This window comes from Panthera leo, chromosome C1, assembly GCF_018350215.1.
Source record: "Panthera leo isolate Ple1 chromosome C1, P.leo_Ple1_pat1.1, whole genome shotgun sequence".
Taxonomy (NCBI): Eukaryota; Metazoa; Chordata; class Mammalia; order Carnivora; family Felidae; genus Panthera; species Panthera leo.
The window spans coordinates 157,294,380-157,306,884 of NC_056686.1; the positions used below are offsets into that span (position 1 = coordinate 157,294,380).

At 36.2% G+C, this 12,505-nt stretch overlaps 1 protein-coding gene across 1 annotated transcript in view; it reads right to left on the reverse strand.

Annotated features, from left to right (window-relative positions):
* Nucleotides 1–12,505, reverse strand: part of LRP2 (LDL receptor related protein 2) — a 196,937-nt gene that overhangs the window by 111,603 nt on the left and 72,829 nt on the right. The window contains exons 11-16 of the mRNA XM_042949038.1: nucleotides 10,756–10,925; nucleotides 9,529–9,746; nucleotides 8,245–8,451; nucleotides 5,236–5,438; nucleotides 3,418–3,558; nucleotides 1,093–1,296 (exon numbers count right to left, since the gene is read on the reverse strand). Of these exons, the coding sequence (XP_042804972.1) occupies nucleotides 1,093–1,296; nucleotides 3,418–3,558; nucleotides 5,236–5,438; nucleotides 8,245–8,451; nucleotides 9,529–9,746; nucleotides 10,756–10,925 (1,143 nt within the window). The remainder of the gene's footprint in view (nucleotides 1–1,092; nucleotides 1,297–3,417; nucleotides 3,559–5,235; nucleotides 5,439–8,244; nucleotides 8,452–9,528; nucleotides 9,747–10,755; nucleotides 10,926–12,505) is intronic.

The following is a 12,505-nucleotide window of genomic DNA, read 5'->3' on the forward strand; positions in this document are numbered from 1 at the left end:
ATACCCACTCTGTTAAGAGTTTTTATCATTAAAGTATGTTTTCTTTTGTCAAATGCTTTTTCTGCATCTATTGAGATGATTGTGTGATTTTATCTTTCATTTTATTGATGTAGTGTATTACATTTATTGATTTGCATATATTGAATCATCCTTGCATCCCAGGGATAAATCCCACTTGGTCATAGTATATAACCCTTTTAATGCGTTCCTGAATTCTGTCTGCAATATTGTTTATTTTGTTGAGAAGCCTTGCATCAATATTTACCAGAAGTAATGGCCTAGAGCTTTCTTTTCTTATGGTATCCTTATCTGGTTGTGGTATTTGATAGAATTCTCCAGTGGGTTATAAAATCCAAATATAAGATGATGTCATCATCCAATAAAGTACACAACAGTAAAGTATGCATGATTATAATGTGTCTCTCTGTGATGATTATGAAGATATTAACAGAACCCAAATCAATTGAAAATTTATAGTAAATCGACACTCACATATAATTCATGTTTTTGTTTTTGGGGGTTGTTTTTTTTTTTTTACTATTATTTCAAGCCCAGCATCCTTCCCAGAGAGATCCTCTGGCTGCTTGAATATGAGGAATAGCTTCTAATCAATTAACCCATTACTGACTCTCCTTTTATGGAATGTCAGCTTCTTTTATATTAAAATTTCTCATCATTAAAAATATACCCTTAAGGGGTGCCTGGGTGGCTCGGTCGGTTGAGCGTCCGACTTCAGCTCAGGTCACGATCTCACGGTTCGTGAGTTCGAGCCCCGCGTCAGGCTCTGGGCTCATGGCTCAGAGCCTGGAGCCTGCTTCCGATTCTGTGTCTCCCTCTCTCTCTGCCCCTCCCCCATTCATGCTCTGTCTCTCTCTGTCTCAAAAATAAATAAACATTAAAAAATTAAAAAAAATATATATATACCCTTAAGAAAAAGTTTTTGTTTTAACTTAAGTCACAAGAAAAGTAATGGCTCTCTTTCCTTATTTAAAAATATTTAGCAAGCCAAGTAAGTTCTAGTTAGAAAATTATTATTATTGTTATTATTAAAAAACAGACAAAGCATGCAAAAAAATTTTAATGTATTCTCACCTGTGCCATTGATATTTTGTTTAAAAATCATGTCTTTTGATGTATCTGAAAAAAAGATAGTGTTCTCTTGGGCATCAAAATCAACCCCAACAAAGAAAGAAGGATTTCCTGTCACTGGAACTATGACATCTTCTTGGGTAGACAGGTTGAACGGGATGCCACGAACAGCCACCTCAGATGAAAAGATCAGGAACTGCTTAACAACTGTAGGAAGAACACATCGCCATGAGCCACAGGCTGGTTCTTGAATTCCAGAGAAATTACTTATACATCCACAATGCACATTTTATAATTCAGAAATGTACTTCTGAAATAAACATAAAAAATAAATCTGTGGAAAACATAGTTGGAAACAATGGGAACAGAGGAAAAAAAGATAAGCAGCTATGACGGCAATATAACTATTACAATCTTTCTTCTTCTCGAGAAATTTATCCTTAAGATTTATATAAAACATGGTCCATAGGCTGAATTTCTAAGGCAGTATTAACTGACCTGCATAGTAATTCCATCAAAATCCTTGATTTGGATTAACTTTTGAATAAAGATCTATACCAAGAATCCTACTGCAGTTTTTAAGGTATTAAGACCGGTGAAGGAAGAATTAACAGTAACCAGGTAAGTTATTTAGAAATAAACAAAGAAGGAAAAGATGGGAGGGGAGAGGAAAAATAGAGGAAATAGGGGAAAAGGAGTGATTTTAAAATCAAAGTAGGAGACAGTAATAGTATGTCAGGAAATCAAAAAGAGGTATACCCAAGAGGTATACCCAAAAAACTAAAATTGCAGGAGTTTAAGTGCAAAATCATTACACAATGTAGTGTCAATGTAACAGTCAGAAATACATGGCTTTTTAAATGTGGGTGATTTTTATCTGAGTCTGGGATTACCTACAAAGTCAACAAATTTGGGGTGCCTGGGTGATTCAGTTGGTTAAGCAGCCAACTTTGGCTCAGGTTGTGATCTCGCAGTCTGTGAGTTCAAGCCCCACATTGGGCTCTGTACTGACATCTCAGAGCCTGGAGCCTGCTTTGGATTCTGTGTCTCCCTCTCTCACCACCCTCTTAAAATAATAAACATTTTTTTTTTTAAAGTTAACAAATTTGTCCTTGGTAGAATTAGAGAATTTACATTCCAAGCCCAAAGCAGCACCATCTGGGGAGCAAGAATTTGTCAAGGCATTAAAAAGGAGAGTTTTCAAGGTGAAGACAAGAGAAACAAAAATTGTAGGAGTGTGCATTTCATCGCTGAAGCTGAGGCAAGAGCTTAATCATGAGTAGATGTGTAGGCAACAAAAGAAGAAAAAGGGGCACCTGGGTGGTTCAGTCGGTTAAGCATCCGACTTCGGCTCAGGTCATGATCTCACAGTTTGTGGGTTCAAGCCCTGCTTCAGGCTCTGTGCTGACAGCTCAGAGCCTGCTTTGGATTCTGTGTCTCCCTCCCCCTTGCTGCCCCTCCCCCACTTCTGCTCTGTCTCTCTCTCTCTCTCTCTGTCTCTCTATCTCTCTCTCTCTCAAAAATAAATGTAAAAAAAAAAAATGTAAAAAAAAAAAAAAGAAAGAAAAAGAAGAAAAGAACTGAATTGCATCCCAGAGCATAGACGCAGATATAAATAAAATCTGAACTGAAAAATGAAAAACTAGATGAGTAAATGAGCTGCCCCAACACTTAGTTTGCTGTGGAATGCAACAATAAAGGCAAGGCTTTATTCCCAATAAAGTTAAGGCTACCAGCTAAAGTGGAAAAGGTATACACAATAGAGAAAAGAACTCAAAATTGAATTGTATGGAATTTTAAGAGAATAGTTTAGGGGCACCTGGGTGGCTCAGTTGGTTGAGCGTCTGATTCTGGCTCAGGTCATGATCTCACGATCCGTGAGTTCGAGCCCCACATCGGGCTCTGTGCTGAGAGCTCAGAGCCTGGAGCCTGCTTCAGATTCTGTGCCTCCCTCTCTCTCTCTGCCCCTCCCCTGCTCACACTCTGTCTGTCTGTCTGTCTCTCTCTCAAAATAAATAAACATTAAAAAAAGAGAGAGAGAGAATAGTTTTAAAAGGAGACAAAGATTTCAGGAAGGAGACAAAGGGGAAAGGAAGTCCAAGGAAACCCTCAATGTGCAATTAAAGGAAAGACCCATGGGACAGAAATGTACATCTTCAAACACAGCTCTGTGTATGAAGGGAGTAGTGCCTACTGAGGAAGATGCTCTGTCAGCTACCAAAGGCTTATTCACCATTAAGAAGTATGACAGCTGGTCCAGTCCTGTCCAAAAGCAGCATATACCCTTATGTTGCCTGCCAAAAAGAGAGCCCAAAAGCGATTTCTTACCAACACAGTGGCGGTTATCCACATCCAGGCTGAAACCGAATGTGCACCTGCAGCGGTAACCCAAACCATCATTATCTGTTCTGTGGCTGAGGACACAGACCTGTTCACAGCCCCCATTGTTATCTCCACATGGGTTGTTAACTAGAGGAAAAAATATACAGGGTTAAATCTCAGTTAGAAATGTATGATTGCCCAAGACATGTGAAACCACTTTGAGCCCTGTAGGTGAAACAGAATAATGGGTTTGAAACTCAGAAACACCACTGCTGGTTGTTGCTGTGTACATCCACATTTACCTGCTCTGACTCTCCCACCTACTCTCAAACTGCAACACACAGGGTTCCCACAGCTGGATAACTTTGGGAATTCTTCTCCCCAAGACAATTATGTCAGACCCTGTCTGCTAGCCTCAGTGGTTAGAAAGTAACTGCCTCTCCCCAAAAAACTTTAGGGTTATTTTTACCATTCATAAGATATAATAAATAACTATTATTCACTGGATGCTCGCTTTGTAAGTAAGCCAATTTACAATCAATGACTCTAAGAGCTAAATATTATTATCTCAGTTTTATAACTGCCCAAGATTATTCAGCAACTGAACTGGAAGTCAAAACCAGATCTATTCCAAAACCTTACATGCCTGCAGTACAAACCAGTTTATACTTCCAAAACCCATTCTCAAAGGAATGACTGAAAAAGCTCACTGTACACAAAGCTTTTGTCATGGCCAAAAATGTCATGTCTGCTTTGAAAATTACCTTCTTAACCTTTGACTTACTCTTTAAAATTATCTCTTTACCTTCTCAGGTGGATTGATTTAGGGAAACTACAAAGAAAATTAATTTGGATGATAAAATTGGGTAATATTTTTGGTCAAGGACAAATAGGAATTTAGTAGCTGATAAACTGATTATTGCAAATAAATATTTCAAAAATGTTTTCAGGGGCAGCATGCATTTTCAGCCAACGTATGTTTTCCCAGGATGAATACACTGAAGGATATTCACCTGAATGTATCAGTTCTAGTGGCTGTTTTTTTGTTTAAAAAAAATGAATAAACCTAATTATAGTCTTTCTCCACTGTAAAGTCAAACCCGCCACTTAACAAGGGAGTTTTAAAGTAAAATCTGCCTTTCCCTGAATTAATGTTCATTGATTGTAAACTTTCTATCAACACAGAAAAGAGCCATATACAGTCATAGTCGTGCCAATTTAAAACAAGACTTACTATAAAATAACAGAAGTCTATACAATGTCTGAATCAAAATAATTTCTTTTTTTTTGATAAGTGACCAGCCTATGACACCAAACACAGTCAGCCTATGACAGACCCAATGCAAACCAAAGAACAGGTGTCATACATATACAACAGAGAAGAAGAGAAATTGGTTCTGACGTCACCTCAACTTGGGCATGTTATTTTCTTCTTCTGGGCCTCGATTTCCTCAAATTTAATATTAAAGGATTGAATACAAGATTTCTCCTAGTAGAATGAGAATACATATTTGGTTTGCTTTGTTTGCTGTCTGTCCCCAGCATTTAGACAGGACTTGGCACATTGCTGGTGCCAATTAATATCTGTAAAAGACATCTCTAAGTTCCCTGTAGATTTGGCATTTTAACTCTGAAATACGTCAATTTCTCCAGAAGGCCCAGGATCTACAGAGCCAATTTCAGAGAGTTTAACTCTCTAGATAACCCTCCACATATTTGAAAATGCCACCTAAATCTCATCACTAACTTCCATGGCTGTGAAAAAAAATCTTTCTACCAAGGCCAGTACTGAGCAGGATTTTCATTGTTGTGGGGCAAACATACCATAAGGCTGCCTGAGGGAATGATAAACAGTCACTCCAAAGGGCCTCAGGGAGGTCTGGAGGTACACTTGTGGACTGGTCTCCGTGAACTTGTTTGCCTTCATTACAGCCATCTTTGTCCAATCAGTAAAGTATACATAATCTTCAAACAAGCTTATTCCAAAGGGATGAGGAATGAGTGAGCCTCCGTAGACTACCGTCTTCCTGTTGCAAAAGATGTATATCACACAATTTTTTTTACCTTCTTTTTTTTTTTAATTTTTTTTTAAGTTTTATTTATTTTTGAGACAGGCAGAGACAGAGTACGAGCAGGGAGGGGCAGAAAGAGAGGGAGACACAGAATCCGAAGCAGGCTCCAGGCTCTGACCCGTCAGCACAGAGCCTGACTTTGGGCTCAAACTCACAAACCGTGAGATCATGACCTGAGCCGAAGTAGGACGCTTAACCGACTGAGCCACCCAGGTGCCCCATAACTTCATTTTGATTAAAGGTGGAATTAGTTCAAGTAAATGCATAAAAAGCTAAGTAATCTCTTGATCCAAATGTAGAATATATAGAAAAATATTTTTAAGTTGTAGGTATATCTCCACCTACATTTGATAGAAAGATTTTCATGTGTCTCTTGGGAAAGACCCTTGAAAATAAAATTCTATCCCCAGTCCTAGTTTATTCTAGACTTTTTGAAAAATTACTGTTTTCTCACATGCTTCTTTAAGGTTGTCTCACAAAAAAGGGGAAGGGGGTTAAGATGTGAGATACCATTTTGAAATCCATAGGTGAAAGAGTATAACAAGGGAATGGAAATGTAGTAGCAGATACCTTCAACTTACTTCACACTGCAGCATTAACCATTTCTTAGCAATTAGGGAGCTGGATAGTAAGTAGAACAATTCCAGAACAACCATACAGACCTATTCCTGATGTCATTCTGGAAAACCAAAAAATAGCACGACTACTGCCATGCCTCAGGATAAACCTGTTTGCTCACCACACTTGTAGTGGAGGCACTTAGTGGCCAGAGCTGCTTATGTAGAAGAAAATACAAGTAAAAGGTGCCAAGCAAGGACAATGTCTGCCATAAGTTCTTCTACATCAGTGATAATTCACTTAGGCCACATAAAGAAAGTGAAGTAGAAGCTGGTTCTGAGAAAAAAACTTATTTTTTGCCTCGTGACAAAATAGAAACACCTTCAAGAAAAATCTTAAGAGCCCTGAAAACAAAAATGCACTATAGAACTCTAAGAACTGAAGATGCTAAGGTTTCACACCAAAATGTAAAAAAAAAACAAAAGCAAAAAACAAAAACAAAGAAACCTAAGGGGGCAAGTAAGCACACACTTTAAAACACTCAATAATGACATGGCACATTAAGATTAGAGAATGGTTTTTCTTTTTCATTTAGCAAATTCCAGAACCCTGAATGCCACCTGCTGGCACAGCAATAGGCAGTGACTTTATGATTTCAGCTGTACTCATGAGCTTTAATATAGCTCTTTGATGTTGCTTCACAGCCAGCAAAGCACTCAAATATTTCTGAAACTACACTTATTTTTTTATGTTTTATGTTTTACTTGAACTTTAGCATAAAAATAGGCTATCTAATATAATGTCAAAACACCTGTGAAAGAGAAAAAAAATTTGGGCAATTTCTCAATTGTTTTTGTACAACTTATTGGGTTGATTGATATTTTATGTTAAATTGATTCATATTCTCATTATGGGAACCAGTTTCAGTGATAAGAAGTCACAGTCTTAATATCCAATCACTTCATTTCATCAAGTAGAGATTGTTTTAAGAATCTGAAATCTAGTGGTAAACTGTGATACCCTTAAAATATAAAGAAGAAAAAATATAATATTCCTTCCATTAAGAAAACAATAAAATCAAGTCATTTGGAAAATTAAATTGGCCAGTTTATTTGCTGAATCCACAGAGTAGTTTTTGCTAGTCAAATTTAAAGGCTATGGTTTAACCAATTTTTGAAAATATGAAAAAGAGAGAAACTAAAACAGTTAACAATTGAACTAATACAGTTAACTGTAATCAGACTAAAAAGATGAAATAAAAAGTATGTCATATGTTGGAGAACAGAGGGTTACTACTGGAGAGGCTGTGTAAGGGGCATTAAGGAATCTATTCCTGAAATAATTGTTCCACTATATGCTAACTAATTTGGATGTAAATTAAAAAAATAAATAAAATCTAAATAATAAAATAAAATTTAAAAATGCAAAAAAAAAAGTATGCTATAGTTTATGCTCAAATATTCTTAAGTATCTTTGAAGTACATCAGGTGAAAAGCAAGTCAGAATTTCTCTTTGAAATTTGAAATACATAAGGGCAGAGTAAAATCCAATTAATTCCCACCAGATTATGCTAAATAAATAATAAAACGTACTTATTCACTGGGGGAAAGTTAGAAAGCTAAACGATAAAGTGTTCTTTGGAAACAAACCATAAGGGACCCAGAGAAATAAATGGACTCAGGAGTTAATGAAAATAATGTGTTCCATCTGGGAGTGGGGGAAAGTTTGGAGAGGAGAAATCAAAGAACAAATGCTCTTCGTAATAATGAGTATTAACATGGAACACAAGAAAAGTTAACAACAATCCAAAAACAAAACCTTGTCGCTTCATGCAAATGTCAACACAAAAGTTATTCAAGATATTGAACCCACAAAGTCCGTATTTTTTTGAGAGGGGGGAGCACAAGTGAGCAAGGGGCAGAGAGAGAGAGGGAGGGAGAGAAGCGGGGCTCACCCAAAGCAGAGCTCAAGCTCACCCCATGGGGGACTTGAACTCACCAACCATGAGATCATGACCTAAGCCAAAGTCAGATGCTTCACCAACTGAGCCACCCAGTAATTTAATTTTAATTAAAGTATTTTAATTCTGGTCCTGCTATGTACCCCTCTCCATAAATTTATATATATACTATTTATAAATATTTATATTTATATGTATATAATTTTTTCCCAAACTTATGAAGCTATAAAAAATACTTCTTACCTTTGAATTCCATCATAAGTTACAGTCTCAATGTAATCAAACCGGCAGTCCACCCAGTAAACACGCTTTGATACTATATCCAGGGTTATCCCAGCAGGCCATCCCAATTTTGTTTTTACCAAGTCTTTCCGGTTGGTGCCATCCATGAAAGCCCTTTCCACCTTAGGTTCCCCAGAAAGGCTCTCCCAATCTGAGAAAAATAAATAACTACAAAAGAAAAACAAAAGATGACAGTTATTTTACAAGTTTCTCTGGAAAATATTTTTTTAGGTTGCTTGGATCAATGGAAATTTTCTCCAGAATCATCGGAGTATAAAACAACAAAAGAAAAAAATCAGAGACTATGAAGGCCAATCAGGAGAGTCAACAACTCCAAATAGCAACCATTAAAATGCACTGATATGGCAGCCTAAAAATTCATGTCATGAAGTGCAAATGAATAATCATCATTCACCAACATTTCAGTAGCCCAAAGTTCAGACAAGCCTTCTAATTTTTTTTTTAATGTTTATTTTTGATAAAAAGGGAGAGACAGAGTGTGAGCAGGCTCCAGGATCCAAGCTCCAAGCTGTCAGCACACAGCCCAACGCAGGGCTCGAACTCACGAACTTCAAGATCATGACCTGAGCCGAAATCAGACTCTTAACCGACTGAGCCACTCAGACGCTTAACCAACTGAGCCGCCCAGGCACCCCCAAGTGTTCTAAGATCCAACTTTGAGAATTTGGGAGAAAGCTAAGTCTCCTATAACTGTTTTCAAATGTGGACACAAGGAAAATTTGAATTTACACCTGCAGACAAGTAAGCATTACCAATCTTGTTGGTGTGTCGCACATTAAACAACTTGTAATTAGGTATTACCATTGTCATCTCAATCCCAGTTTGTAACAATTGCCAAAAGAATAGCTCCGATCTTCTTTCCCCTCTTTAAAAAACTACAGCTAATTCATGTTAGAGTGATCATCTTGATCACGGTGAATCAAAAGCAACATCTAGTTGTAACAACATTATTAGATTGAGTCAGAACAGAGTCTACTCTCTCAGCAGACAAATGTGGCGAACACTAAAAATAAAATTCATATCCCTAAAAAATCATATATTCTTAGTACACCAGTAGAGGTACTCCTTTAAAGCTTCTATGAGTGGAGACATAAAATAAGCATGGGTTTTGGAGCCTACAAGAAATCAGAATTAACCTTTAATTAATCCAATGGATGTTTTATGTATAAGAGGAGAGATAAAGCTCCAAAAATACTAAAATCAGTATGTTTCCACATCTCTTACCCAACAGTTGGGTCCACGGCAATTCCTCTAGGATGCCCCAAGTTTTCGGTTATGAGGGTGAGCCGGTGGCTTCCGTCTATATTTACCATATCTATGCGGTTGACCTTGGTCTCTACTAAATAAAGTTTATTATTAATCCAGTCTACGGCCAGATTCTCTGGATCATCAAGAGAAACAACTTCTTGGATATTTAAGCCATTAATGTCAACTGAAAAAACCTAAAAGAAAGAAAAAACAAAATTACATGTCTTAAGCTGTGGGCACTGTTTTCCTATATTCATTCAGTATATTTATCATCTATGCTGTACCAATCAGTCAGCTGGACTTAAAAAAAAAAATTCACTGAGATTTGCTAAAATATTTCATATAATGGGTTCCTAAGGAGAAAAGTATATTTCAAAGTATATGTAAGGCAAATATAAAAATTTGGATTTTTTTAAAATCCTGCATTTCTAATTCTTGGTAACTATCAAAAGTTTCATTAAAGAATGTGGATTTTTTTGTGGAGGAGGTGGTGATGGTTTGTTTTGATTTTTAGCTGTAATCAAATCAGTATTATTAATAATCCAAATTCTCATTTTTTAGAATTTTTATGCAAAAGTCATCACATAATTGAATTAAAATTTTACTAATAGTACAGAAAATGTGACAGGAAGAAATAAAATTCCATAACTCTTTAGAAGCCTCTAAAGTTTGTTTTAAAAATCTCTATTGCAACACTCAATGTTGAAATTAAATCTGTCACACTTTCCAAATAAGACAGCATAATGAAATTTTGGCTGTTAAACAAAGTGTTGTCAATATTTGTTACCGAATCTTCCATTACAGTTCCATTTAGAAGATGCAGGTAAAATCTGATTTTTATCATCCAAAGCAACAGAGTAGTTTTTACATTTTAAATGATCAAGTTTCAAAAATTACTACCAAATATCTGTCCAGTTTTGAAAGAATGTCTACTATTTCTTTTAATTAGGCTTTTGGACTCCATTTCGAATAAAATTAAAAGTTGCTCAAGGCTAATCCATATAATAGACTGCTTTGTTTAATAGGTCACATGTAATAGTATAGCATGGAAAAGGTGCTGATTAACACAAAATATCTCAAGGGCCTTTTTTGTTAGAAAACAAAAGAACTTTCCCCTTCACTCCCCCAAAAATGAAAGCTATCAACACTTTGTGCTTGGGGTTCTATCAACTCCCAAGCTACACTCCTGAAATTTCTATTTACCTTATCTTGCACAGTGTCAGTCCAAAAGACTCTGTGTAGGTGATAGTGAAAATCCACACCCACAGCCACTCCATGATTTTGAGACTCTACCAGCATGGAAAAGGTCCTTCCATGAATATCACCAATTAGCAAATCCCGACCGTTGGAGAAAATAACGGAGGCCTGCTCAGCTAAATGTGAAGAAGGAAGGTATTATCACACCTTTAAGTGAACAAACATATGCATATCACTCTCTCAGAAGAACTTACAACTGATAGGCTTCCTGCCTTTTCAAATACTTCTTCTATGTTATCTTATTTCATTTTAAAATACACTTCTGAGGCAGGCATATGGGTGTCATTCTACCCAGTTTACAGATAAGCAAATGGAGGCAAAAGATGTTTGATGAAGTGTTCAAAATCAAAGTAAGTTAGGAACAGAGTCTACCAAGAATTCAAGTGTCCTGACTGCTAGTCCAATGTGCTTTCAAGGACACTGAGGGGAATACATCAGGTATTTTCAAGAATCCTCTGTGATATGGGCACCTTACCCCATGTGCAACTTCAGATTATGTAAAGCACAGAACATATCTTAAGGATTACTGGGAAATCACTGTTAAAAATATGGCAATGATGATCCAAATCTGCTTTACCTACAAACTCACAGGCTTGCAAAATGACATGAGTATCAAGATTTTCCTCACAGTCTTGTCTGCAATGGCTAAAGGATCAAAAATGCAAAGGATAAAAAATGATATAAAAGTCCATTAGTAGGGAAATAGCTAAATAAATAATATACATCAAAAAAATGGACTATTATGCTACCATAAAAAAAGTGAAGAAAAGTTCTCTGTGTTGATACATATCAGCAAAATGCACAACCGTGTGTATAGAAAAATAGAATTAAATACCTATACTTGTACATTCTTATTTATGTATTTAACAATCACTAGAATTGAAATAAACAATGATATCCATGGGATAAGGGAAGTGGAAACTGGGCAGAGAGAAACAGAGATGGAGAAAGACATTTTTATAGATTAGAGTTTTTGAACATATGAATTTATTATCCATTTAAAAATAACTACATTTAATTGTTAAAAAATCAACTGTACCAAAAAGCTATTACACAGCAAGTCAGATTTCGTACAGGAAAATAACTTGGAAATGGGCAATTGATCAATTATATGAACAGATAAATGTCAGGCCAAAGGCACTTCAAAATAATATGTGAAAAAAAACATTGGCGAAAAGAAACAAAGTCAAGATCTTCTATCCCAGAAATGCATGATTCAATGACAAAATGTCATGATAAATGGAGGAGGGGGAATACCTTTTCTTTTTTTTTTTAACAGATTTTCCCCATAAATTTTCTATACTACAGTACTCTTAGATTGATTCCAACCAAACATCCAGAATGAGGGCATTCCCCAAAATTCCAACCCAAGTTTCATAGGTCCATTTGGAACCACCCCTAAATGTTTCATAAACAATACCAAAATTATTTCTATAGATACTAGTCACCCACATTTGTGGTAGGTAAATTAAAATTTAAATGTACAAGTAACATACCACAATTAAATGTTGTGGATGACACAAAAGCTCAGACTCAAAGTGGACAAGCAACCAATTAAAAAACTATATGAATAATGGTCATAATTAATCCACAAATTGGTCCCTAAGAAACAAAGTATAAAATTTACGTGGACCCGTTCTTCTGGCAGCAGCGCCCACTCCTAATTTGTGATGAAAAAACCCTGCTATCCACATAA